Below are 27952 nucleotides of genomic sequence, written 5' to 3'. Positions count from 1 at the left end.
TATTTAAACAATAATTTTCACAATTTTATCGATTCATTACTAAAGTATAATATACGGGCGTGAATGAAAAATGTTATAAACAAGAGTTATGTTTTAAATTACATCTTATTAAGCGATGCAACACTATATTAGGCACATCTACATTAACATATTTAAATAAACACGTAATCTATCAGAATCCTTTTTGTTGTCATCGTCCAACGACGACAACAATATGCGACATGTGCGAATACGTAAATTCAATTCGGGATATATCCTTAAGGTACGTACGGCTAGTTAAATTTTAAGCATTTCCTTAATGTCAACAACTCTGGTCCGTATTTCTGGTTGATTATCCTTTGCTAGATCGGGTAAAAGTTCTTTCAAAACACGCGTCATCTTATCAAGTTGTTCGTCGTTATTCGTCTCGTGCATTTTTCTCCCTAACGAAAGAACTATATTCAATGCTTCTTTTCTAATTCTGGTGAACTTTGAAATATCTACAAAAAGAAAATACATTCATATAATTCTAAAGTATTTAAAAAAATTATTTTAATATATACAAGTATATATGATTATATGTTATTAACAAATATAATTGACATATTTATATATATAAAATATATACATATTTAATTATGTGTGTGCAATTATTATTATTATTATATATACTTACTTATACAATATGATAATATTTTATTGAAACTATCACTTATTTCATCTAATAATTTTTTGTCTTTTGATGATATTTCTGCTTTATTTATTTTTAATATGACAAGTTTATCCACAAAGAGATTTAACGCTGTCAAAATAGTAACCTGCACAGATCTTGTACTGTTTGGTAGTACTTTCTGACAGTGAGTTACAAATTCTATGCAATATTTGTCTGCAAACAAATAAAAAATATAGATATATATTTCTAATTTTTATTAAATTACAAAAAAATATGGCAAAGTATCTAACCTTGTGTTTCTTTGGTAGAAGGCCAAGCTTTTCCGAGTACTTCGTAAACTGTTTCTTGCAATTTTATATTATTTTCCTTTTTCTTTCTATTTTCTTCCACAGTATCTTCTTCGTCGTCATTATTTTTATCAGATATCTAATATAAAAATATGCATATAACATATTTATTTACAACTATCTCTTTATAATATTATTATTACATCAATTCAGCTCACCTTGATCAAAATTTCTTGTGCAATTTCATATATCTCTGTAAATTTATCAATGTCGAGTTCATGTAACACCATAGCAAACGCTTGTAAAGCACTTCGACGATACTCAATGTTTTCTTTTTTACTTTCTCTATGTAATGTCAACACAATAGTATCTAATAATGCAGTATCTGCATTTAAAGCTTCTCTGCAATATATCATATATATTTAACATTATGTACACATACACAAATTGACTTATTTGTATATAAATATTATAAAGTTTGAAATAAGAATATTTGATATACGTACTTGCTATTGCATGCTAACATTGCGAGAGCGTTTAATACACGTTCCTTTCCATTCCACGTCCTGCCACTCAGACCGTCTGTCAGTATCTTTAATAAAGTATTTCTGGCTTCTATATCGATATTATGACCTGATTTTAAGGCAACGGTATGAACCGCGTTCGCGGCTTGCACTTTTGTAGTCCACGACGCTGATTGAAGAGTTGTACGCAAAATATCGGTTATTGCTTGCAAATTATGCACGATTCCTGCTTCAGTCCCTGGCGTTATCTCATTCCAAAAATCAGTCCATAATTCAACAGTGTTTTCATTTCCTAATAAGTAATAATATATATAAATAAACATTTAAAATTAAAATGCGAAACATATTTATAAATACAACAATTATAATATTGGAATACAAACCTGGTACCTTTTCTGCATGCATTGCAAAGAAGGCAAGAGGAATAACTATTTTTTGATAATTCTTTAATTTTTCCTGATTATAATTATTTATAGATTGCAAAGTTTGTCCAATTGCTAATCTTATTGCATCATCTGTAATTTATAATTTTTTTGTTTTGGTGCTTTATAGAACAAAATTATATGTTGTATAAAATAAATGTACTGTTAAAATTTGAATGTACCTTCGCGTTCCAAATACCATGTATTCAGAGTATTAAATAATTTATCCAGACTAGAATCTTTAGCTGAACCAACTATATGACCAATGGTAACTGCATAATTTTTTCTCACAGCAGTATTACGATCAATTAAACCATTAAGTAAGGCAGATAGAATTTTAGCTGAAAGAGAAATAACAGAGATGATTAATTGTAAAAATTATGAAAACTATAAAAAAAGTTGATAAAATATCTTAAATTACTATAATATTAATAATGTTTTATAAGAATAATTTAAATATATATAGAATAAAGAGATTAAATTTCATATAGTAAGAATATCTTGTATTTCATATTCTTGAAATATATATTTACTAACCACTATATGGCTGCAATTCCAATTTTAGATGTGTGCTGAGAAGAATTACGAAATGCGAACAAGCAATTTTTGTTCCAAATCCTATGCTGCATTTGATTAAATCTATTACTTTTGGCATTAATTCCTTCAATACATCCGCATCAATATATTGGATACACTGTAGAAGAACATAGGTACTTAAGTTACTTAAACTCGATCAAATTTATTTCCAGAATAAATTCTAGATTGATCAAAAAGAAGTACCTTTGTTATTGTATCTGATGCGTAATGACCCTTGGCAACATTAGCTCTGAGATTATCGATAGCTTCTTGCGTTTCCGTTGCTGCTCCGCACACGGTGCTCAAATACGAAAGCTTAGGATTCTCCGATTCACCAATCGTCTCTAATAATGACGGTATTAAATTGACGAGCGACGGTTTTAATAGAATGCCAGCCGTGGATACGAGTTGAGACACCGTTTGCAATGAAATGGCTCTCACTGTATCTACAGTGTGAGTAATTCCAATGTCGAGTAGCACAGGTAATATAGCTTGAATAACTTCCTTGCCCGCGTTGCCGTGCGAAGAATCGCAATGACGTATGCAAACCTATAAAAAAGATTATTATATATAGTAATATATATTTTACATAAAACGAGAGAATATATGTATATTATATACATTATATTTATACAGCGAGAATATATTATACATATTTATATATATATATATATATATTATATAGAAATCTCTCACATAATTGTAAACCATCATTATTTAAAAAAAAGCTCGCAATTTACCTTACTAAGTATCTTAGCAGTGTTCGTCGCGGCTAATCGCGTGCCTTCGTGAATATCGTCCATCACGCGAAACAGTTTCTTCCATAGTTCCGGACCACATTCAGCCAAATTGAGTTGAACATTTGCTGTCCTTAAAAGATCTGCGAGAGCATTACAACAACTGATACGTACCCTCCACTCGTTATTGGTTAGATTATCAGTTACATCAGTCAATATTTCTTTATGATATTGTTCGATCTATACGGTGATATATAAAAAAAACATATTTTTACGCTCATTCCATTATATGTGGTATATCAAATATTATTAATAAAGATATGTATAGTGTCCCATAGAAAATTGCTGAAACTAATCAGCTGTCGTTTTTTAATACATGCAGTTATAGAAAAAACAAAAATTGTGTTGGAAAAAACTACAGTTTTAATGGATATAAATAAAATGTTTGTACACCAGTTTATTTTATTGATAAAAAGTAATAAAAAAAGATGCTAACATTATATCTATTAAAAACTGTAGACTTTGCTTTTTTTAACACAATTTTTTGTTTTCTTAATAACTGCATGCATTAAAAAATGGCAGCTGATTAGTTTCAGCAATTTCCTATGGGACTCCCTGTATATCTATAATAATATTTTACTAACAGCTTTCGACGTTGAAGGAACAACAGCCCGCCAAATGCTGGTCATACTCTGCTGAATCTTGGGCGTAGGATCGAACTGATATCTATACAATCGCGGTATAATACTAGGCAGATATTTATTCAGTTCGTCTTTCGCGATACTAGCGATCGCCGCAAAACCAAACGCCGCTCCCTTCTTGGATGTCCAAATTGTATTGTGATTTGCCAAGTGCATAAAGTAATATACAAGCTCAGGTTTTTGCAATTCTGTCGCGAGAGAACATATTTCTCTATACGTTGACAAACTGCCACTGAAAAATTAAATTATTGCTTTAAGTGTTCAATATCCTTTCATTCTTAGAATACAAATATTTTTAATCTTAAAGTAACACGAAATATCTTTTATAATTTCTTGTATGAATCTTACCCAGATGGGCTTTTTCCTAGTTGACCTTCCTCAAACAATTTAGTATCAGGGGTTACTTGCTGTACTGTCCGACGGCCCTGCGTAAACTGATCTAATATACTGGATACTAAAGCATCACGTTCTTCCTGTTTGCTGTTAATGTGTACCAAACTAAGACCTTTTGATGCAACATCTTGCACTATATCTATTACGAAATAAATAAAACATTACATTTCCTTTTTAAAAGTAATAAAGTCAAATATAATACACAATTGATACTTTCTACTTACCACTGTCATCTGAAAGAAAATCTATAAATGCATGATGAATGATGGATAATCTTTCCTTAACACATTCTCGTTGAATGTTGTGTTTCAAAAGTGCAAATAGCCACACACATACTGCCTTTAAAAAACATCATGCTATTAATACAACAAAATTACTTTATTCCTCTAAAATATGTAGTATAAAATAGATACCTGTCGCAAATTCGGATGAGGCACTTGATATATCTTAAGTAATTCGCCCAACACATGAATTAATAATTCATCACTCTCCTTACTGTACGGAACAATATATTCGGTGGGTAGAGTAGTCCAAGCATTTCTTGCTTCTGGTGAAGCTTGCGCTTGAACGCAACAAACTAAAGCTTCCCCCAAAATTAAATGAACTTCGATGTCTTTCGTCTGTGTATTAAACAATTTAATCATTTTATATTGCATTATTATATAATAAATATATCAAATTTGTTGAAGATTGTGTATAGAAATATAGATTATATTAATAGATTTATGCACCTCTTTGACTGTTGCTATAATTTTGTCAGCAATCTCCGCAGTATGTGGGAAACATTCACCGACACACAGGTATCCTAATGAAAGAGCAGCTTTCTCTTTCATCTAAAAGAAAAAATAAATTCTCATATAAATATAAAATTATTGTATGATTGATTAACTGTTTAAGGAAACAAACTTTGGTATTCAGCTTGGCATTGATTAATACAGAGAAGAGCGTTTCTACTATCGCTTTCTTATTCAAGTCATTTTTTCCTTCTGCTGGCAAGGGCAAAGAATATGTTCTTCCTAAAACGCCAATGGCTTGAATAGCAGCATCCATTAATAATATCGTGTTATCACGAAGATACGTGCCTGAGTGATAAACAGAGTATTTCAAATACATATGCATATATAAAACATATATCAAATATATAATTTAATATTTAATATACAAATACGTACATATTGCTTTCACAATATCGTTATAAGTCGTCCAATCGCACAAATCTTTATTTTCATTTCGCTGTTGCATTAGATTTCTTTCCATCATATAAGTCAGTGCCATTAATGCGCCATGTTGTGCTTCCAAATTTTTTTTATTCATAATATCCATGATATTGGAAACATGTTTTTCAAATTCATTCTTCGGAAAATAGCCAGTGATAGCAGCATATATTTTTGCAGCTAGCTGTCGTACATCTTGCTTAGTAGAAGTGAGCAAGGAACACAGCCATGGCAACTCTTTTTCATAGAATTTTACTATATAATGTGGAACGGATCCAAGTATTTCCAATAATGCATTTAAGGAAATTTGATCTATAACATTGTAATAAAATAATTACATTTAACTTGAAATTTTATGTACAATATATTATATATATACATATAGATATGTGTGTGTGTGTATTAAATACAATGTATTATAAATTTTCTATAATTGTGTATATGTTTAATTATTTCTCACCTGCAGACGAATGACTCAGAAGCAAAATCATATCCAGATAATTTTTTAATATTTCTGGTTGATCCTTGTACAATTTCTCCAAGTAACGTCCAATCAGTGGAGTATATTCGGAAGGATGTTGCAATGGTTCATTTCGCGCAGGAATATTAGCACTTCTAGCGAGGCAAACGCGAAAGTAAGTGATAATCTATAAAAATATAAATCTTATTAATAGAAAAATATTGTTACCTCATATATGGATATAGTTATGTAGTCTGTTTTGAAAAACTTACTTCAGAAAATGTGGTAATACTGTATGGGAGAACTTGTTTGTCCGTATTTCTGCTATTCGCAGGCAATCTCGATTGCATTTTCGAGTAAACATAACTTACTAATTTGACAAATTCGGGTAACATTATTTTGTTGTTAATCTGTTGATCGTCCTCATTTTTATGCACAACGCCATACAGCGCTTTCATAGCTTCTGTACTTATCTCGTGTTTGTTATCACCGCAGGCTAATAACAAGAGATATCGAGATGGAGCATCATCAGGTGGAAATACGGTTGCGGCGTAATGCATTGCCACAAATCTGCAATACAGATTATTTTAGTTACAAAACAATTAAAATATATGCTAAAATTAATGTAAGCCTAATCTGTAATATTCTGCATTTAATACATGCCTTACGCTGGATTCTGGCGATTCAATGTGAACCGATAATAAAGCATTCATTAGAGCTATGTTGCTTTCATCCTCTTTGTTCAGTATAAACGCAGATGTTACGCAAATCAGAGCATCTCTTACTGTCCGTCGTAACTCGCCTTCCGTCTTAAATATTACAAATGTATTTAATGTAATGGGTTACATTGATAATTTTTATCATCACATAATTTATATAAAATCAGCTACTTACAGATACAAGCGTGTCGAACAAATTGTGTAATAAACTCAAATCTTTATTTATTAAAGATGGTATTCTTTGACCCAGCTGTCCAATAACTGTGTATGCCATTGATTTATGTGCATCGTCACCCTCAGAGATCAATTTGATCATGCCATTCAAAATTACTCCAGCAACGCGAGCTAATGGTACAAGACTGCAGCTGAAATTTAAAATTAAACACAATTTAATATGTAGACAAATTGTGTCTATAATGTAATACTGTGTAAATAATGTGGAATACAGTTAATAATACATTGCATAAATGTATATGTTTATTAGCAAAATAAATAATAAAATTAACAATCTATCAATTTCTCGTACAGTAAATGGCGAGATAACAAAATAAAGCATTATTTATTAAAAAATAAATGATTGGAAACTTAAAACTTACTGTGGGACGATATTTGATGTAAATTGCAATGCCAATGACTTCAATTTTGTATTTGTATTTTTTCCATAAAGTGAATCAAAAACAACCTGAAAAAATGATTATTTTATGTAACATAATAAAAAATATATATTTTCATCACAATTAAATTAAATTATATAAATATATATCTTGTACAAAATCAAAATTTACCTGTATACATAGTGGCATGGTAAAACCTGCCTTAGTTACACGACAAAGATATTGTAAAAGTTTGAGACGAATTCGAGTGCTCGCAGGATGCCGTTTCATCTCGGGTTTTACCTCCTTATGTGCTAATGCATCAGTACCCAAAAATAATGTATATAGCGGAGCTGCTAACTGCATCGAAGACCAATCCAATGTGCTAAACAGACAATCATGCTACATTTACAATCATGCACAATTACATATCTTTAATCTATGATAAGCTCAAAGTTGATAAACCTATTTCGACAGTTTTGATACACATACCCGACTATCTTTTTCAATTCTAGATCCGCCATATTAGCGATGCTGAATCTAGTATCTGCTGCCGCTACAATCAAATGTATTAAAATATCTGCATCTGGGAAAAATCCACCAGCAAGAAACTTAACAATGCCCAATTTTATTTGTTCGAGCTGTTCTGCCGTTGGCGGGGTTTCGCCTATTACTCTCTTGAATGCATAATCACTTAAGCCTGGTGGTACAGTAAACTGAGACAAATCAATAGTTTGACCTGGCTGCTGATTTTCTGGTTGCCCCACAGATCTAATAATATATTATACACAATTAATACAGTTATAATTATTAAAAAACATATAACAATTATATCTCACCCATATGGTAGCAGTAATATATCAAGCATAAAATTTATAAGTTGTTTGGCAACATAAGGTTTATCATGTAAGCCTAAAAGGGATGCTCGCTTGTCTGGATCTGTTGGTATATTAATATGTCCCAATGCTGGCATTATGATCAGCATTAAACTGTAACATTACCACATATATTAATTTAAAAATAATAAACAAAACTAGTTTTAAAACACTATACATTTTAATACTATAAAATGATGTAACTAACAAGCAAAAAATATAAATTTTATCAAGATTTTTCAAACTGAATAACTCTCTATAAAATTAAATATAATTTTTATTTGAGAAATTTTTAATAAACATACCTGTCCTGATGAGACAATGGTTTTCCTTCGATAGCATTTAATACACTTGGAACTAACTCTGCTTGTTTGTTCATTTCCATTCGAGGATATCCTAACTTTATATATATTATTGTAAAATTCTGCAATTACATAAATATACACTACAATGCGTTCTTTTTTTTCCAATTTTGTAGAATAATCAGTACATGTACAACATACAATTACAAATGAACTAGCAGATGGATCTTGATATTGCAGGAGTAATGCCTCAACAGGTAGCTGAACTTGAGGCCTGCTCTTTATTCTCTTGTTTATATGAATCAACAATTCCATCACCTTTTTTCTAACGCCTTCCTGTCCACTAGATAATTTGAGCAACACAGGAGGCAAAAATTTACAGACCGATGCCTGTAACTGCTCATCTGTTTCTGCAGAGCCCAAGCGAAGAAATACCCGTTCGAGCAAAACTAAATTAAATTAAAGAGAATACAAGAATCAATATTACATTCCAAACTTTCGTATTAGCATAATTGTAAAAAACAAATAATAAGAGTAAAATCTTCAGTTATGCAATGTGTCAATTTTTTTTCCACAGATCTAAAGATGCGAAAAAAATATAGAAAACATATACACGTACAAATCTATCGATCCGCATTATTATTTCAACAAGGTAATAAAATGTCTTCAATTATATGAAGTCACACATCACGAAAAACGCTGATATCATATGTCATATGAAATTATTAATCAGATGCAGATATTGAGATTTGACAGGTGTGAGCACATGATAAAAACGTACGCAAAAAAAGATACAAAAATATTAGATAAGCTAAAAATCTACACGAGTTTTAAAAAAATTTATATATATATATTTTTTTTTCTTTCTTTTTTTTTTTTTTTAAAGAGCAGCATGACAATCGAGTTCGTCTCTCGAGATCCGTAAAATGCTAGAACACATTCTCGCCCAGGTCGACATCCATGTCGGAGTCAACGGCTGGTGAAACGTGTAATTTACGATCCCATTACAGGCATTAGAACGACGTTTCGCGATGCAATCGAGTATTTCTCTCGAGGAGCACTTACTCAGCTCGTCCGTAGCCGCTGCCATTTTGAAAAAGACTGTAAAGAGAGAGCGAATGCGCCGCTCGGATGACAGGAATTATCCGTGACACTTGGCGTAATTAGCAGCGTGGCTGGCGAGCTGAAAATTTCACCAATTAAATCGTTAAATATGCGTCTCGATCGTTCACGTAATAAGGAGTGTCGATTGTGCTGTAATTACGATATGCACGAATATGCACATGCATCGCATCCCTCGCTGCGACTTCTTTTTACATGAGGGCGCTAAATCGCAATTCGATTGAGGTTAGAGAAGAAACGACACGTCTTCGCGATATATATTTGAGAATATATTTTTTATTTTATATATATATATATATTTATTTATTTATTTAAAATTTTTTATAATAAAAATATATGTGTGAAGAAAAAATTCAAGCACGTGTAACATTTCTGATAAATAATATTTAATATCGTCTGGATATGAATTTCGGGAAGAACACAATTTTCGTCAATTTTATTTATCATCTCAGATATACGTAAACAAATATTGCTAAAAATATTCTCGCCGTGAATTGCGATTTTTCGTGCGTTGTTGAGGTTAGAATTCTCTCGTCGATTATTTGCAAAAGCGACAGGAAGCCATTTTCATGGCGCGATTTATGATTTTTTCAGAAAGCTTGAAATGATAAATTAATTAATTAAATTTGAAAAATTAGATTTTTTTACAATTATATGTATCTCGAAAATTGTCAAAACTATAGTTTCCAATTTAATTTATGATTATTTGCTTTTTATTCATTATATGTTTATTTATTCTTTCATATAGAGATTAATAAATCTATTTTTCAATTTTCACGTTTTGAATTTTTCCGCCAAAATTAGAATTTTTGGTCGTGTTCGAAAATTGACTTTTCGGAGTAGAATGTCTTTTAAATAACCAAAAGTATAGTTTCTAATTTAATTTGTGATTATTTGCTTTTTATTCATTATATTTTTATTTATTCTTTCATAAAAAGATTAATAAATCTATCTCTAGATTTTCACGATTAATTTTGAATTTTCCCGCCAAAATTAGAATTTTTGATCTTGTTCGAAAATTGACTTTTCGGAATAGAGTGGCTTTTGAATAACCAATCAGAACGAGAATTTCTTTGCCCTAATTGGTCAATTAAATCTCACTTCACTCAGTGAGTCAATTTTTGAACGCATCTGAAATTTTCCTCAAACCAAAACTGCGTTTTGAGAGTCTATAATAAAAAAATAGCCTAAAAATAAATCATGGTATGTCAGTCATTTGGAAAAATGCAATTTTGTTCTCAATATTCTCTTTAAAGTTTATCTGGCAATTATAATTATTGAATTTGTGTGTTATATTTTAAAAAAGTATTTTGTAATGCAAAGTCCATATCGTGATTGCCGTCTTATATCTACCCGGCTATGCGTGTTTGTTGACCTTCACGGCTCTGTCCTTAATAAAGTAGAGGTCAACTTGTCTGCCGATCTTTTCTTGCCGATCTTTCGAATGAGAACGAATGTGCTACGCGATTATTTTACATTCTACCACCAATATTTTTATAGGTAGGAATTTTCAAATAACAAGAAATAATATAGAACTTCTCAGTAAACATGTTGGATAGTGTTTCTTTAATAGATTGCATGTTTATGCATAAAATCGAGTTTTAATTATTGTTATGACTGAGATTCATGCTTAGTGTGTCTTGTGAAAATATTTGTTGGATTGTCTTTTAATGTACATATTTATATTTGTGATATGAGAGTGTTATTCCTCCGTTGGGCATGAATGACATTTAGATTTTATATGTTAATCATATATTTTGGTCATTATTAATATTGTTACATTATGTATTTAATAATCTTGTGTTTCTCTATTACATATGTTCCCTTACAATACTAGACTATGTTTGCATGCAAACGTAGTTGCATATTTGCATAAAGGTATGCAATTTATTGATATTTTTTCTAATATTACTAATTATTACTTTTAAATCATAATTCTTTGTCCTAAGTTTATCACATAAATGAATATCTTTATATTTGTCTTCATCAATAAAAAATATGCGTGATACATAAAACAGTGATAGTAAGTAATATTGCATAATTACATTAGCTAGTTTCTTACATGTATTTGTCATTTGTGTAAACTAAAATATGTTAATAAAAATTATGAATTTATAATTATATATATTCATGTGTAAATATAACTATGTTAATATAACAAAAATAGGATTAATCTATTAATTTTTTTTTCTTAAATTAAATTAGTATATAAAATTCTTCTATATACCTTTGTAAATATAAATGTTGTAAGTTATTTTATAAGTGTTTGAAGTTGATATTTAAAAAATCTTTGTCTTTAATTTTTTATACATGGCAGGCATTTCTTATAATTTATATTTCATAATTACATACATTTCTATTAGTCTTTATTATATATATCTGTTATAGGTAGCACGCATAAAGGGTTTAATTTACATATCTAATAAAATGTGGACAAATACTGCAATAATTCCTTAATAAAATTTTTACTTCAGTCAATTAAGTGCAATTAAATTTGTCTTACTCGCTTTGATGGCTTCAAGAGTAAAACGCTTTTTTTACAATATAAGAAGAATACTCTTAAGGATTTATAGATACTGTGAACGATGTATTCGTAAACAGATATTTGTAGAAGCTACTCAAAATCTAAACAATGTAAGTTTTACAGCAAACATATATATTTAAATAATATGTAAAATGTGGAAACTGCACATTCTCAGCTCAAAGTTTTAGCAATACAATTGTTTGATGGCAGAAGGATAGATTGTTATATACTTATCTAGATTTATTAGAATTAACAGAACAAGTCTTATGGCAGGAAGCAGTTGTCACATTACTACTGGTATTGTAATCCTAGTATAAATAGAGTAAGAGAATAGCTACAGTCATTATATATGTTCGCATAGCAGAACACTGTAATGTAATATTATACACGCATGCTAACTGCTTTATGCCAATAACTTATATATTAAGGCTTATATTCTGTCTCTTAAGTACATATTCGTTTTCTACGTTTGAGAGATGTAAGTATTATCTCTTAGAAGATATTTTTCTTAAGCTTTTCCACAAATTCTATATTATTAAGTCATTTAATTGTATTTTTATATTGTGTATATATATATATCTTTTTAAATTTCATATTTAAACAATGATTTGAAAAGAGATATCATATTATAAAATAAATAATTATGTAAACTAACAATTTGTAGGAAAATATTTAATTATATTTAAGAATTATATTTTACAAACTGATGAAGGTAAAATAAAATTTTCTCAGTATATCTAATAAAAATGTTTACAATTACAGACAATAATTGAAAATATGCAACAACACGCTTCATCACCACAATCTACAAGTGAAAATTATGAACAAGTAAGAATTCTAACTGTGAATAATGGAGAACATCTGGATGGGATATTGTACAGATTGAAAAAAGGTTTTTCAAGAGATTTCATTTTTCTTTCAAAATATTAATAAAACATTAAACATAATTATATATTTTTTTCAATTATATTTCTCTCTATTATTATAATATGCTTTTATATTAAACGATATTTCTCATGCAGGCTGGAAAGTTGAATTTAAACTCGGGGCTTCCCTTCTTGGAAAAAGACTTGATGTTTTTATAAATCACCCATTATCGAATGATAAAAAATTTGAAAGGCATACTTACTATCAATTACAATGGATTGAGGAATCAGCAAGTATACATTTAACTTTGCCTGGTTCATTTCATTATTATGTCACTGATCAGTAAGTATTAAATATTATGAATAGCTATTTATGTAATACACAATTTTACATCTTAATAACGAGATATATCTTTCACAGAGTCAAAGGGCATATCAAACCTGTTGCATCGGGATACCTGCTAGTAGATCCTGAATTAGAAATAAGTGAAGATGAAAAAAAATTACCTTTGGATTGCATTCAAATTCAAACAGTTTTGGCAAAGTGTTTAGGACCTTTCTCTACATGGGAAGATAAATTATTGGTGGCACGAAATTCTGGATATAATATGATCCATTTTACACCGATACAGGTAATATTAACAGAATTAATATATAATTGTATAAAAAATAATTGTAATAAATAACGAGCTCGTTAACATTTCAGGAACTGGGACTATCTAAATCGTCATACAGTCTAAAAGATCAAACGAAACTCAATCCTATTTTTAATGGAAATAATCAAATAATTACTTATCATGATGTTGAGCAGTTTGTAAATAAAATGCGAACCGAATGGAAGGTAAATTATAGTCTTCTAGAATATTCCTATTATTAAATAAAACTTATATTCTTTGATATAATTAAATATATTATCTTAAATCTTGTTACAGGTGTTAAGCATATGTGATATTCTCAATCATACCGCACACGAGAATCCTTTTCTAATTTCTCATTTCAGAGTGCACGTAAAACTGCGTTAATAGTCCTCATTTACGTCCTGTGTATATTTAGGATGCAACATTGTTTGAATTAACGATACAAGTAGCTGCTGGAGAATGGGAATTTAAAGGTATTCCTACTGTAGTCGACACTGAAGATCATTTGAATGTAAGTTACAAAATATTTTATGCGTCACTACAATATAATTAAATTTTCGTTATTTATTATATTTTATCTAATCGGTTTTACATTTTCTACATGTACTTTGTTTTCAGGCGATTCGTCACGCTCTTCACACATATTTCTTGCCGCTTGTAAAGATATACGAGCTGTACATTGTCGATACCAACGAAGTTATAATGCAATTCCTGAACTTGGCTCGCAATGAAATGCCACAAGATGTGAATAATATGGAAGTTGAGGACATTTTGATAATTCAAGATCCTGGTTTTCGCAGATTGAAATCAACCATAAACATGCAACTTGCTTTGAAAAAATATAATGTATACAGGTAAGATATTCAAGATGGTATGGCTAAGTATTTGATTATATGCTTGCAGATATTTATGCACGATTCTTTTATTTTACAGAGTTGATTGTTTTGACGAGGAGACTCGTTTGAAACGATGTGCAGAAAACTTGAAAAATAAATTGCAAGAACTCAACGAAACTATTAGCAATAATGTACAAAATCATCTGAATGCTGCCGTTGAAAATACTATTGCTGGTATAAGATACTTCAGAGTACAACATGATGGGCCAAGAATTAAGGAAGTTAGCGAAAAGAATCCTCTTGTTCCTAGGTATAATTTTACTCATATATCTAAATATTATAAAATCTTGCAAACTCGCGTGCACATTTCTTGACATGACATTTACATTCCATAGATACTTCACTGATTATGGAGCACCCGCATCTTTGATAGAAAGAGAAGACGTAATGTATTCAGATAATGGATGTTATCTCATGGCTCACAATGGTTGGGTCATGAATGGCGATCCTTTGAAGAATTTTGCAGACCCTGATTCTAACGTCTACATTCGAAGGGAACTTATTGCTTGGGGAGATAGCGTAAAACTCAGGTAAAAATTACTGTTTAAATGTTCTAGTTTTGATATATTATTAATGAAAAGTATAATATATAATTAATGTAACTATAATAGATATGGGGAGAAACCAGAAGATTGTCCATTCTTGTGGCAACATATGACAACTTATGTAGAACAAACAGCACAAATATTTGATGGTGTTCGACTGGACAATTGCCATTCCACCCCGATTCCCGTTGCTGAAGTATATCGCAATTCTATCTTTAGTTCAACTTTATTATTAGAATATTTACTAAATAATATGATTTTTTTTTGCAGTATATGCTTGATGCTGCACGACGAATTCGTCCAAATCTTTATGTTGTTGCAGAATTGTTTACCAATTCCGATCAAAAAGATAACATCTTTGTAAATCGTCTTGGCATTACTTCTTTAATCAGAGGTTGTTATTTATACAATATAAATTTGGTCTACATGCTAGTATATCATTATAACATTCTTCAGAATAATATCTTCAGAATGAAAGCAAAAGTATCTAGCAATCTTTTTACATGTCGAAATACTGTTTACTTCATTATTTTTAAAACAATTATATAAAATTAGATTAGAAGATTAGAAGATTAGAATATTAAAAGCTTTGCATTGTAGAAGCTATGTCGGCATGGGACAGCCATGAAGAAGGGAGATTGGTATATCGATATGGAGGAGAACCAGTTGGAGCATTTCTGCAGTCACGAAAGCGGCCGTTAGTGCCGAGTATAGCTCACGCTATGTTCCTGGACGTGACTCACGACAATCCTTCTCCAGTGGAGAAACGAAGTACTTTTGATTTACTTCCAAGCGCTGCGCTTGTGTCGATGGCGTGCTGTGCCAGTGGAAGTACTCGGGGTTACGATGAATTAGTGCCCCATCACGTAAGAACAAACTTTTGCATGAATTTTTATCTTGTTGCAAGGATTCCACTGTACTCTAAGAGCACAACATATCCGAAAGATATTCAGAGGATATTCAGAGGACATTCGAACATCCTCAGGATGTTCTCTGAACATCTTCGGGATATGTGTGCTGTTAGGGTAGTCACTTAAGTCACTTTTTGTCACTTTTTACAAGAAATATCACTTTTGATCATTTTTTTCATATTTTTACGTCGAAAAGCCACTTTTTAGTCACTTTTTTAAAAGAATGTTTATCAAAAAATGATCTACAAGGAGCTAAAGTAGCAGAAGAGCTTTTAGATACTTACAAACAATTAAAAGATATTGAGAAAGAGAAATTTGATAAATTAATGACTAGTGAATTAAAAATAGAAAAGAAAAAGGCAACATTGTTAACGCAACTTTTAAGCAACAAAAGAAAGAAATAATTTTTGTATTTTGTATTAATATGCAGTTTTTATAAGATTATTTTATATTTTATTAATATTTATAATTTTTAATTAATTAATAGCTTTCAATTAAGTTTCTTTAAGTATAATTTAAGATTTTAAACATTGTTATATATGCATTTATATATGTATACATATATTTTATGGAGTATAATGTTTAATTATTATTATTTGCATTAGATATAGGAAAATCAGTATACAGCTTAATTTTTGTTCACAGCCTTCTATTTTGCATAATAATTATAGAAATAAAATGTTTTATAGTACTATTATAGTATCATGGTATTTTTTTCATAGACTTTTAAATTATTTAAAACTCCTATTTCTAATTTTTATTTTACTATAATGTATATTTTTCTAACAAAAAGTTATTTTTTAGTATCGCTTTGTTATAATAAAAAGTCATTTTTAAGTCACTTTTTTGAAAATTTTGAATCACTTTTTTACTTTTTTTAAATAAAAAAGGAGTGGAATCCCTGTTGTTGCTTCATACTATAAAAGATTTCTAATGAAATGTATTATTTTCTACAGATACATGTAGTAGATGAAGAAAGGCTTTACACTTGCTGGTTGGATGATGACAATTCGACGAATAATATTAAGTTTATTAATTCAAAAACTGGTATAATTAAAGCTAAAAAAGCATTAAACGATCTACATTACATGCTCGGCGAGAGAGAATTTTCGCAGGTATAAATTATTTGTATTAATGCATATGTATAGCAAAAGAATTAATACATTTGATTACTAATGATAAATTTATTTTTATAGGTATTTGTCGATCAAATGGACACTGATGTAGTAGCTGTAACAAGACATTCACCAACTAGTCACGAGAGTGTAGTTCTGGTCGCGTTCACGGCGTTTAAACATCCGGATTCGAACGCTCATGACTTGAGAAGACATATAAGACCTTTGATAGTGGAGGGTGTAGTGGAGGAAATTATTTTGGAAGCATCACTTTCACACATAGATGCAGGGTAAGCAACCAATTTTATTTTTAAAAGAAAATCTATATGTATATAAAGCTTATTAATTTATATAAATACTGCTTTACAGAAATGGGAAATCACCTTTCAATTTATCACAAAAATATACAAAAAATGAAAATTTTATAAATGGATTATTCGAATATACGGTAAACCTTAAACAGCACATACAATGCTGTGACTCTACGATAATCGAAAAGGTTGATTCCGGCGATCCTAAGAACACCCAACTCAATTTCGTAAACTTCCAACCTGGTTCTGTTATAGCTATACGGTATAAAATGTTCATCTCTAAAATATATTGAGTTCAGCGTTAAATCTACTATACTAACGTATACGAATTTAATTTCAGAGTGGCTCTCCATGCGAATATAAAACCTGCTTTAATGAAACTTCAAAGTACTATTTCACATCTCACTTCGAACGAGAAATCAGACTTAGACAATATAATCTCTCAAATAGAGTTTTCAGATTTGAATAAAATTTTATATAGATGTGATGAAGAGGAACGAGATGAAACTTATGGTAAATTTGGGGTGTACAATGTGCCAGGATATGGAAATTTGGTATACGCTGGATTACAAGGTATTATGAATTACATAATAGTTTTAGCATATATATTATAATCATATTATTTAATAAATGCCACTTATTTTCAAAATTAGGTATTGTATCCTTACTGGCTGATATTCGTCCGAATAACGATCTGGGACATCCTCTATGTGTCAATCTTAGACAGGGTAACTGGTTGATAGGTAATATAATATAAACTGCTTTTGATAAGAATAATGATAATAAGAATATGCAATGAAAATTTTGAAAAATTGACAGATTATGTGTGGCAACGTCTAAAAGAAGATGATGGTACTAAACCCTTTGCGATATGGCTCGAAGAAGCGATGGAACCATTTAAATTAATTCCGAGATACTTGGTGCCGAGTTATTTTGACGTTATAATCGTGAATGTTTATATGAAACTTTTAAATCATTGCTACAGTTTAATGTCAAAGTAAGTATTAGATCTAAATATTTTAAGTCGACTTGTTAATAAATTTATAAATTCTACATTTTTATAAAAATTGAAAGAATTGTGTTAATTTTATATATATTATTTGCTATTAATTCAAACATTATTCCAGTTTCGTAAAGAATGGAACTACATTTATCAAGTTATTGAGCTTGGTCTCCGTACAAGTGGGTGGCATAGTAAGATCATCACAATTGCCTGATTTATCGCCGAATCTCAATGAGCCTAAACCAAAGACTAAAATCTGTGATGGAGAAACTAAGCAGATATGTTTAACATTGTCAGCAGGCTTGCCACATTTCACGACAGGCTACATGAGAAATTGGGGTAGAGATACTTTCATCGCTCTGAGAGGATTGTTACTTCTAACAGGCAGGCATGTCGAAGCGAGATTTATAATTCTCGGATTTGCCGGAACTTTGCGACATGGTCTAATACCAAATTTACTCGACAAGGGAACCAATGCAAGGTATAGTTTTATCAGACAATTCATGCCATTTTAAAACAGTATATTAGAAAGTTTCAATATATTCGAGCTTTATCTTTGATTTCACTCTATAATAGATACAATTGTCGTGACGCAATATGGTGGTGGCTTTACACTATAAAATGTTACACCGAGGAAGTCCCAGATGGCTTGAACATTCTATCCGATAAAGTCTCGAGATTATTTCCGACTGACGATTCACCAGCTTTACCTGCGGGCCAACATGTAAGTTAACATATAAAAGCAATTATTTTATAACTTTGACGATTAAGATTGCATATTATGCTATTTGTAAAAATAATTTCAGGATCAACCATTATACGAAGTAATCCAAGAAGCTCTCACAGTACACTTCCAAGGTCTGTGCTTCCGAGAAAGAAACGCTGGTAAACAGATCGACGAGCATATGACAGACCGTGGGTTTAACAATCAAATTGGAGTTCATCCTGACACAGGTTTCGTTTTCGGCGGCAACGACGCCAACTGCGGTACTTGGATGGACAAGATGGGCTCTTCTGAGAAAGCCGGAAACAAAGGCAAGCCGGCCACTCCCAGAGACGGTTCTGCCGTAGAATTGGTCGGATTGAGCAAGTGCGCCCTCACTTTTCTGGCTGAATTGTACAAGCAAAATCTTTTCCCATATGGTAGTGTTCAGCGTAAATGTCGCGATGGTAAGGAAATAGCATCGAAAATATCTCAATGCGTAATTGTGTAATCAGCGATACATTATCCCTGATTATAACTATCATATGAAATGCGCAGGAAAAACAATAACTTGGAGTTACAAGCAATGGGCTGATAGAATTCAGACAAACTTCGAGAAATACTTTTATGTGAACGAGATTCCGATGAAGGACGAATTGAAACCCGAATTGATTCATCGACGAGGTATATTCAAGGACAGTCATGGAGCGACACAAGAATGGGCGGATTATCAGTTGCGACCCAACTTCCCTATTGCTATGGTTGCCGTGAGTATTGCAATATTTTGTAACAAATCTCCCTGTAAAAGAATAAGCACAGTATGTCCTATATTTAAAAAATTCAGTAATAGCCATAACTATGTTTATAATGCCTACTTGAACAGGCTCCGGAATTATTTGATCCTCATCACGCTTGGACCGCATTGAAGCAAGCAGAAGAGATATTGTTAGGTCCATTAGGAATGAAGACTTTGGATTCTGCAGATTGGGCATACAACGGTTATTATGATAACAGCAATGATAGCACCGATACCAAAGTAGCGCAAGGATGGAATTATCATCAGGGACCCGTGAGTATATTTTCAATCATAATCGTATATTTCTCAAGATTGAGATTTGAATTGAGATAAATGTATTACTCTTATGTATAAAATGTGCACTTTTAATCTATTTTATTTAGGAGTGGCTCTGGCCAATAGGATATTTCCTGCGAGCACGTTTGCATTTTGCGTCATTAATCGGCAAAAAGGACGAATTATATCGTACGGTCGTATCAACCGAAGCTATCATTTCACGACACTTTGTCGAAGCGTCTACTACTTATTGGAGAGGCTTACCTGAACTTACGAACAAGGATGGAGCTTATTGTAAGGATAGCTGTCGCACTCAAGCATGGAGTGCCTCAGCTATAATAGAGGTTTGTATTCACGGCAAATAATCTTTCACTGTATTTTTTATTAATTAATATAATTAACAAGCGTCATTATATTTAGAGGCACATATGTGTAAAAACACTATAATTTTTTGTATCTGTTTGTCGCAATCCAGATTCTCTACGACTTGCAGAAGATCAAACGAGAATTAGGATCTGAAAATTGATATCACTTTGCGTGTGTTCACCACCGCCAATTACACTTAGAGCAATTAAAATATAATAGTAATACTTGGAACAAAGTGGATGGCACTAATATACGCTTTTCCACCGGAGATATAGCGACACCGCACACATTGGAAACACACGCATATTATACTGATAAGCACATAGATGGAACAGATACACAAACCGTAGTCACTGCTGATATAACATCTGGAAGAAGCGAAGCTGTTGAGAACGAATCGATTTCCGTAATCGGTAAAAAATATGACCTACATCTTGATGACCCGATATACAATATTTTTCATTGCGTCAGCAGTGATTCGACAGAGATTTCACCAGATGCAAGAAACGAAACATATTCCGAGGCTGAATGGAAAGCTAAGAATTATAATCGACAATACGCAACGATTGGAAATGATGATGAAAAGAATGAAGCTCGAACGAATGTTTACGAAGAAATTAGAGCAATTAAGAAGCCGTATAGTAGCTTGCACAAGTACAACATTCAAGATCACTATGAGAAGTATAGTCCCACCACAATGAAAGCTTCAATAGATACCCTGTTTCTTTCGCGGCATGAAATCTGCGAGAAATGCGCGAGAACGAAATACAGCCCGGTGTACACCGATCGTTTAATATATACAAAGGAATCGTTGTTTGCCGTAGAGGTGGTTCTGTGTCAACGCGATGACGTTTCGTGCTTCACATTTCGTGACCCGCGAGAGGATCTACCCAACGATCCTCTCCGTATGCAATACGATCCAAATCTGCAAGACTACATGCTGATCTACAATTACACAAAAACTAACGTCGCGGGTATATTTTACTCTCATTGCTGGCCTCGAGACATCGTCGATCTGAGATCGCTATTGAAGCCGAATATTTACGTTTTAAATTACCCTTGCTACGACGTCGTTGCGAACACCCAGCTATATCATCGCTATGTGAATAACTATTATGTAAGATTATCGAAAGCTGGCTGTGCATCCATGACGTTTTATCGCGATCGTAGCACTATGATAGACTGCACGAAATGCATTAATTATAATAATAACGACAATAATTCGCAAGATTCGCCAATTTATTTAATGCATCAATCGAAGGACTACGAACATCGACGAAACAGATCAAGCTTATTGTTGTTGGAGCCGTTATTGTTGACGCCGGAATTAATAAGTTCCGAGCATAAGAAAGATGCTAAGAACAGAGTTTCAGAACGTATAAGGATTGTCAGAATATTAATAGTCTACGCGTTATCATTTCTTATTCTCGTGAGTATCACATTTTACATTATTTATTTTACCTAGTTGTTGCTTGTTGTTTGATAAATCTATTGAAAATATGAGATACTAAAAAATTTAATCACATGTTATATTAAATGTTATACATGATAGATTGTGCATGTGTGATACATTAACTGAACGTTAATTTATATCTCGAAGCGTAATCAGCAAAATATTTATAGAACGAACCAAATCACATATATGCAAAATAGCTAATATTTTGTTATTAAAATATATTTTTACAAGTGTTTATCAAATATCCTGTCAGTTAATAATTCACCGATTTATTAATGACTAGAAAATGTATTCTGTAATATAAAATTTATTAACTATTTCAACAATTAAATTCGCAAAAAGCTATCAGCAAAAATTAAATACTATGAACTGTCTGTGTCTATCGAATCAAACATGTACCAGACATGTGCATTCATACAAATTTTAACTCGTACATCATTGATATATTGTTTATAAATTATTATATTTTAGATATATTTAAAATCTACAGGCAGTGCGGTGTGGTTATTTTAAAATACTTTTTATTAAGATTAAAATAATCGACATGTGTTCAATTGATTTGAAAAAATTTAACTTTTTATTTGTTGTTATCTAGTGATATATCGAATATAATTCTTACAATTAATTGCACTTACAATATTAGAAATGCAGGGAAATTAGCTTTAATAATGCCTCATTTATGAGATACTTATTGATATATAATAGATTTATACACATGAATAGAGAAGTTGTTGTGGTTTAGTGTACATGTGTAAATAAAAAGAAAAAATAGAGAGGATGTTTATTAAGATATTTTTCAAAATTGTTAGGTAAAGATAAATCTCATAGATTAAAATTGTAGATCTTATATATTTAGATTGTCATAAATATATGGGAAAGGTATAATTATGCGAAGAATGATTTATATATATATATAATAAAGAATAATTTATAACAAAATGACAAAACTTATAGCTACGACTAAAAGATTTATTTCTATATTTATCGAAACGCGTTTATAATATATAAAATGCCAAATGTTTAAATTTGTAAATTACTCATGACGCATATTTTTACACTGATGTGTTTTATTATTGTTACATATACTGACTTGTGTTCTTATTAAATTTTCCTATCGCCATTCAGCCAACTTGTTTCTTTATTCCATTGCTAATCCTGTACTCCAGAATTTCTGAATATAAATTATTCAGAGTATTAAAATAATTAAAACAAATAAAAAATGTATAAGCTTTCAAGTATATAAAACCAAGAATTAAGTCATTATATGTTTAAGTCGCCTAATATTTTTATGTAAATCAAATAAGACAAGTTAAAAATATATAGATTGTAATATCAAGAGAAAGATCGATAAATGTGTATAAATAAACTATTAAAAAATATTTAGATTATTGACAAAAAAGTTAGCTATTAATGAATAAGTGTTTCAAATAGATATTGGTTAAAAAAATTATAAATGATTTATTAGCTTTAACATAAACCAAATTATACAAAACTTAAAGAGAGATAATCGAGAGAGAAATAAAAATATATTTATTCTCTAATAAACGTAATAAATATACATATTGGTACTAAATCGGAATATTCATTGCATTATTAGATTCGTAGTAATTACTTTGGGGAAGAAAAAAAAAAAAAAAAAAAAAAAAAGCGCAACTCTTGAATGTTCTTGTTCATGCGTAATGAGTTATATGAATATATTATAATGAATATTTTATGATAAAATTTTACTTGAATTTGTGCTGCTATTTAGTACTTTAGGATTCAAAATGTTACAGGCACGTAAAATCTATATTTTTACGTCCCGTTTAAAAATTCACTCGTGCTACTATATAATTCATTATTCTCATATTTTATCGTATCAACAAATCGTCGCGTTGCTTGGTATAAATGTCTAAATAATGTAAATCTCTAAAAGCCAATTTACATATGATTCTTGTACCAAAGCTGTATCTACGAAACCGCAATCCTTTAAATATCGTCAAACAATCCTCTAGGTGGAGGACCCACGCGATTTGTGGAAAATGCATTCATGTTCGAGTGCATACTCGAATCGTATGAATCATTGTCACCTTGATTTTCCCCGTCGTAATGATTATTCGCACCGTAATTCTCTCCTCTAAATGTCATACCAATGTAATAATCCGCAGGATCGAAATCGTGCAATAGACCTGCTCTTGCCGATTCAATCGATTCATCTCGTTTTAACGGTCGCACTGAAAAGATTTAATTATTAATGATAATATTATTTGCACTATATATGTGTAATTTATATTATATGTAATATTATTTATACATACCAGTATCTGTGTTTTGTCGAGATGTTCTGTAACGCGATCCTGAACCCGAAATATTTAATCTCTCTTGCAATTCACGTCTGTAAATAGAATCTTCTTCTCTTTGCCGTCTGCGCCTCTCTAGAATAATAAGCAAATTTCTGTCATCTTCTGTTCTACTATAGAACATTGAGCATAATTACGAAAATGATTTAATTAATTATTTATTAATTTAATGTTACCTCTTTTCATAAGCTCCCTTCCTTCATCTACAAGGTCTGTCGTGAATTCATCATCATCGAGAAATTGTTGAAAACCCAACATGGAAAGTAATCTACTACCTACACTAAAGTATGTCGCTAAGCAGAATGCTAGAATGGCCATAGGAAAGTATACGTTAAAGCCATCTGATATTATAGAAATGACATCCATATGACCCATCACCTGAGAAAAGAAGAAAGAATGATAATATTTTTAAAAAATCTATAAATTTATACGAATTCATAGATTGTTTAAATAATATTACCTGTGTATAGTGTGTTTCTAAAATATGAGTCTTGATGATATGCGAATCCATATGAATAAGTCCCAGAAAATTAAGACACATGGGCGGAGTTAAGCGACAAAACATCATACCACTGAATATGAGACTATACTCATTCGTTTGTTGGTAAGGTGCCAAGTAATAAAGATTTAACACTCTGATCTTTAAGACGGTAGAATAAGCGCAATAACAAAGGTACGCAATAATAAACGTAGATAATATCTGAAAATCGAATACAGGTATAATAAATGGTAATATATATGTATACATTTTATATATAATATAATATAAGATAGGATACAAATGTTTACCTCCATTCCAACATAATCATAGTCTCTTTTCGCTAAATTCAGAAATTGAGCAAATATCGACAACACAGGAGACTTGTTGAAGAATGTTACTTCTGACCATACAACAACCACTGACAAACAACCAGCACAAATAGCAGCTATTTTCAAAACATATCCCTTTATGATACATTTCCAGTACCATTCTGAAATGTAAATTATAAAATCATAAGATCAAAAATCATAAATTATATAAAATTATAAGAAATATTGATATACTCACCGATAACAGGATTGTAAATAATACGAATGGGTAGCGAGACATATACTGGAAAAGATGGTTTAAACCTTCTATCATGACTTACTTGATTTTTCGCTACATCTTCCAAATTAAAAATCTTGTCTACTAAAATATTCCACTGAGTCTCTACACGTTCTAAAGTCTGTAATGCTTTTATAGTCTGCAAAATGAAACAATAGCAATATATAGAAATGTAAATATGTAATATTATATTTGCTGTAATACAAACCTGTCTATGTAATCGAATTAAAGATTTTTCAGTGGGTGTATCTGTTGGAGTATCATCTGGCAGTTGTCTTCTGTTCATTCTATCCATCAATTCTGTAGGTATCTTTTGTAAAATTGTTTCCAAGTTACAATGGAATGGGTGACCAGGCCTAATAGATATTGTTGCAATTTGTAGTGACTAGAATGGTAATTTTTTATTCATGAGACTGCAGGATTCTCATATTACAAATGCATATTGTAAATATTATCTTGTATACCTCAAGTATATCATCTACTGTTTCCTCTGCTTCGCATTTGTCTAAGCTTAATTTTGCTATCTTGAAATAGCTATAATTTAAAGTATATCCAGGTTTGCTGCGTTTCCACAATCCTCGAGGTATCTCTACGAGAGCATATCCAAGTAATAAAACCAATAAGAATAAACCCCATGTATTAGATGCAGATGATGCTATAGCTTTCAATTTTTGCCTAAAACAATTAAAAAAATATATGTATTTATCTATTAAAGTTTTAAACTTTACATATTTGCCTATATTATATTATGAATATTCATCATTTTAATATATTTGTTATCAACTAGCAAAACTCACCCATCAAGATCTAAGCCAGGTTTTAATGCAATGTATATTAAAAGTATGCCACATATAAACAAATAACTGCCATAATATATAGCATTATCTATTAAAGCAGATTTTAGTTTTCCGCGTACAGTGAAGTCTCCTGCCTTTATATAAGATTGCATCAATGGGAGTATTAACCATGTCAGGCATTGTGATGTCCAGTAAACTATCCTCCACAGATTTGGAAATAAATGATCTGGCACATTTGGCCAAGGTTCTTTACACGTAACAATTGGTGTAGAGGTTGTGTTATCAACATTTTTAGTGTTGTTGTGTATGTTCTGCTCTACGCACTGCCTGAATACAGTCTGCACAAATAAGAAATTATTTTATTAATTTATCTATTTTATATTCCAGAGGAAAACTGTATTCTTAAAAAAATTGTACATATTACATTAATTTATACAAATAATTATAAAATTACCGAAGAAACATCCAAAGGTATTATGAAGATGATTAAGAGAGAAAAATACCAGGCTATCAGTACAGAGACAGTGACTATAATGTGAATGCGAAACACATTTGCATATTTGATTAGCAAAGTTGCAGCCAGCAAAAATGCCACTAAGATCTCTGTCCAGAATGCACCAAGCATCCCGCCTTTTCTCTCAAACGAAATCTAATGAATAGTTTTCTACAAGTTTTCAAACTATCACTGGATACTTATGCATTTATATCGGGACTGGTTTCTGCCTCTTGTGCTTCTTTGACTTTGATTTCCGCATCCCTTTGCATTTTCTCAAGTTTCTCTAAAGTGACCGATTTTAATGGAATCAACTTTGGTTTACAGAGTATGTAATCCAACGTGTTCTCTTCATATAATAGACCTTGTCTTGGAAGAACTATGTCGCACTGTTCGACTTGTTTGTCTTTGGATTCTGACATTTTTTATTAATCCACCAAGCCTCAGTAAATTAATAACTTCTTCATTGTGACACCTGGTAGTAAAAAAAAAAAACTGATAAATTAATTCAAAATGCTAGAGATTCTCTTTTAAAGAAATAATTGTAAAGTATGAAATAAACTTTATTATGATACGTAAAATATGATGTAATATGAAAAATGAGCAATATCAATTGCAATATAAGGAAAGTTACATATTTAATTAAAACAGCCGAACTACATTTATTTCAACTGCGACAACAGACGTCGAGAAAACAAAATACGTGTAATAAAATTTAAGTTAACTAAGAAATCAACATCTTTGTGCATATTTAATCTGGCGCAATTGATAAAATGCTCATCCGCAATTGTGGCTCGTTGAAACTAATTTCCTTCTCGCGTGTTCTTATCGTTAAACCGCTCGAGGTATTATTCAGTTGTGTAATAAGACACGCACAGGTCTACGAGGGTCACAGCTGGTTGTCAAACTCGCATGAATCGCTGACAGATCCGGATAGACAGATCTTCACGGAACCGCGAATCGCCATGAACTGTCGAGTTTCGCGACAGTAAAAATGCAAAACTAACATAAATGACGATTGTAGGTAAATCGTTACCTACAGACGGAAAAGTTGCTAACGCAAAATAATTTACCACTTGATTTACCAGCTGCTCCAGAATTTTTTACGGTTTTGTACAAAAATGACAGACTATTCCGTTTACATTTTTTACCTTGGTAGCTAAGATTTTTTAACTGTTTGCATTTTATATTTAAAATAAAACGATGAGTAATATATATATAGAAAGAGAGAGAAAGAAAGAAGAAACACTGAA

General features: G+C 31.0%; 4 protein-coding genes across 5 annotated transcripts; 1 reads left to right on the top strand and 3 right to left on the bottom strand.

The window, feature by feature from the left end:
* Positions 1–86: 86 nt before the first annotated feature.
* LOC114937767 (proteasome adapter and scaffold protein ECM29) lies at positions 87–9851 on the bottom strand. Its single transcript, XM_029311380.2, has 29 exons — positions 9720–9851; positions 9521–9638; positions 8657–8904; positions 8459–8577; positions 8118–8267; positions 7771–8049; positions 7471–7663; positions 7282–7367; positions 6861–7050; positions 6630–6775; positions 6239–6536; positions 5967–6153; positions 5465–5818; positions 5199–5374; positions 5024–5125; positions 4706–4912; positions 4517–4631; positions 4248–4431; positions 3843–4131; positions 3202–3438; positions 2666–3010; positions 2423–2579; positions 2068–2226; positions 1847–1978; positions 1446–1755; positions 1158–1341; positions 943–1078; positions 656–865; positions 87–479 (listed from the first exon to the last, which is right to left on the bottom strand). Exons 2-29 carry the CDS (start codon positions 9543–9545, stop codon positions 277–279), a joined length of 5421 nt encoding a protein of 1806 aa, XP_029167213.2. The 5' UTR covers positions 9546–9638; positions 9720–9851; the 3' UTR covers positions 87–276.
* Positions 9852–10720: 869 nt separating this feature from the next.
* Positions 10721–23107, top strand: LOC114937748 (glycogen debranching enzyme). Its single transcript, XM_085486107.1, is given in 27 exon segments — positions 10721–11077; positions 11966–12211; positions 12864–12993; positions 13124–13310; positions 13389–13599; positions 13674–13808; positions 13900–13962; positions 13964–14116; positions 14224–14459; positions 14539–14751; positions 14837–15031; positions 15113–15242; positions 15317–15440; positions 15647–15912; positions 16914–17072; positions 17154–17362; positions 17442–17645; positions 17724–17956; positions 18037–18126; positions 18203–18380; positions 18511–18867; positions 18963–19110; positions 19193–19556; positions 19648–19856; positions 19973–20158; positions 20269–20505; positions 20637–23107. Coding segments are annotated over 26 exon segments (4791 nt in total). The 5' UTR covers positions 10721–11077; positions 11966–12088; the 3' UTR covers positions 20688–23107.
* On the bottom strand, positions 22538–26891 carry LOC114937783 (LMBR1 domain-containing protein 2 homolog). The gene is made up of 10 exons (XM_029311407.2): positions 26661–26891; positions 26207–26544; positions 25874–26084; positions 25618–25794; positions 25371–25548; positions 25112–25293; positions 24783–25022; positions 24499–24700; positions 24281–24397; positions 22538–24196 (listed from the first exon to the last, which is right to left on the bottom strand). Exons 1-10 carry the CDS (start codon positions 26829–26831, stop codon positions 23952–23954), a joined length of 2061 nt encoding a protein of 686 aa, XP_029167240.1. The 5' UTR covers positions 26832–26891; the 3' UTR covers positions 22538–23951.
* Positions 26830–27693, bottom strand: BBIP1 (BBSome interacting protein 1). 2 transcript variants are annotated; one of them, XM_029311409.2, is made up of 2 exons: positions 27334–27693; positions 26830–27174 (listed from the first exon to the last, which is right to left on the bottom strand). In XM_029311409.2, the coding sequence occupies exon 2, from the start codon at positions 27119–27121 to the stop codon at positions 26900–26902; it is 222 nt and encodes a 73-aa protein (XP_029167242.1). In that variant the 5' UTR covers positions 27122–27174; positions 27334–27693; the 3' UTR covers positions 26830–26899. The 2 variants fall into 2 exon arrangements, with proteins under 2 accessions (XP_029167242.1, XP_029167241.1); XM_029311408.2 differs by having other exon boundaries at positions 27576–27693.
* Positions 27694–27952: the final 259 nt, after the last annotated feature.

Source organism: Nylanderia fulva, unplaced genomic scaffold (genome assembly GCF_048542155.1).
Source record: "Nylanderia fulva isolate GAGA-0341 unplaced genomic scaffold, ASM4854215v1 Scaffold4, whole genome shotgun sequence".
Classification (NCBI taxonomy): domain Eukaryota; kingdom Metazoa; phylum Arthropoda; class Insecta; order Hymenoptera; family Formicidae; genus Nylanderia; species Nylanderia fulva.
This window is presented reverse-complemented; position numbering and strand designations above follow the sequence as displayed.

Bases quoted from the DNA above. Each gene is read 5' to 3' on its own strand.
- LOC114937767 (XM_029311380.2), bottom strand. From the start codon at position 9,545: ATGGCAGCGGCTACGGACGAGCTGA. The intron at 7,368-7,470 runs GTAAATTTTGAT...TCATTTTTTCAG, and splicing joins CCATGCCACTATGTATACAG to GTTGTTTTTGATTCACTTTA. The intron at 5,375-5,464 runs GTACGTATTTGT...TTTATCACTCAG, and splicing joins CGATATTGTGAAAGCAATAT to GCACGTATCTTCGTGATAAC.
- LOC114937783 (XM_029311407.2), bottom strand. From the start codon at position 26,831: ATGCTTGGTGCATTCTGGACAGAGATCTTAGTGGCATTTTTGCTGGCT. The intron at 26,085-26,206 runs GTGAGTTTTGCT...TAATTGTTTTAG, and splicing joins CCTGGCTTAGATCTTGATGG to GCAAAAATTGAAAGCTATAG. The intron at 25,294-25,370 runs GTGAGTATATCA...TTTACATTTCAG, and splicing joins TATTTACAATCCTGTTATCG to AATGGTACTGGAAATGTATC.
- BBIP1 (XM_029311409.2), bottom strand. From the start codon at position 27,121: ATGTCAGAATCCAAAGACAAACAAGTCGAACAGTGCGACATAGTTCTT.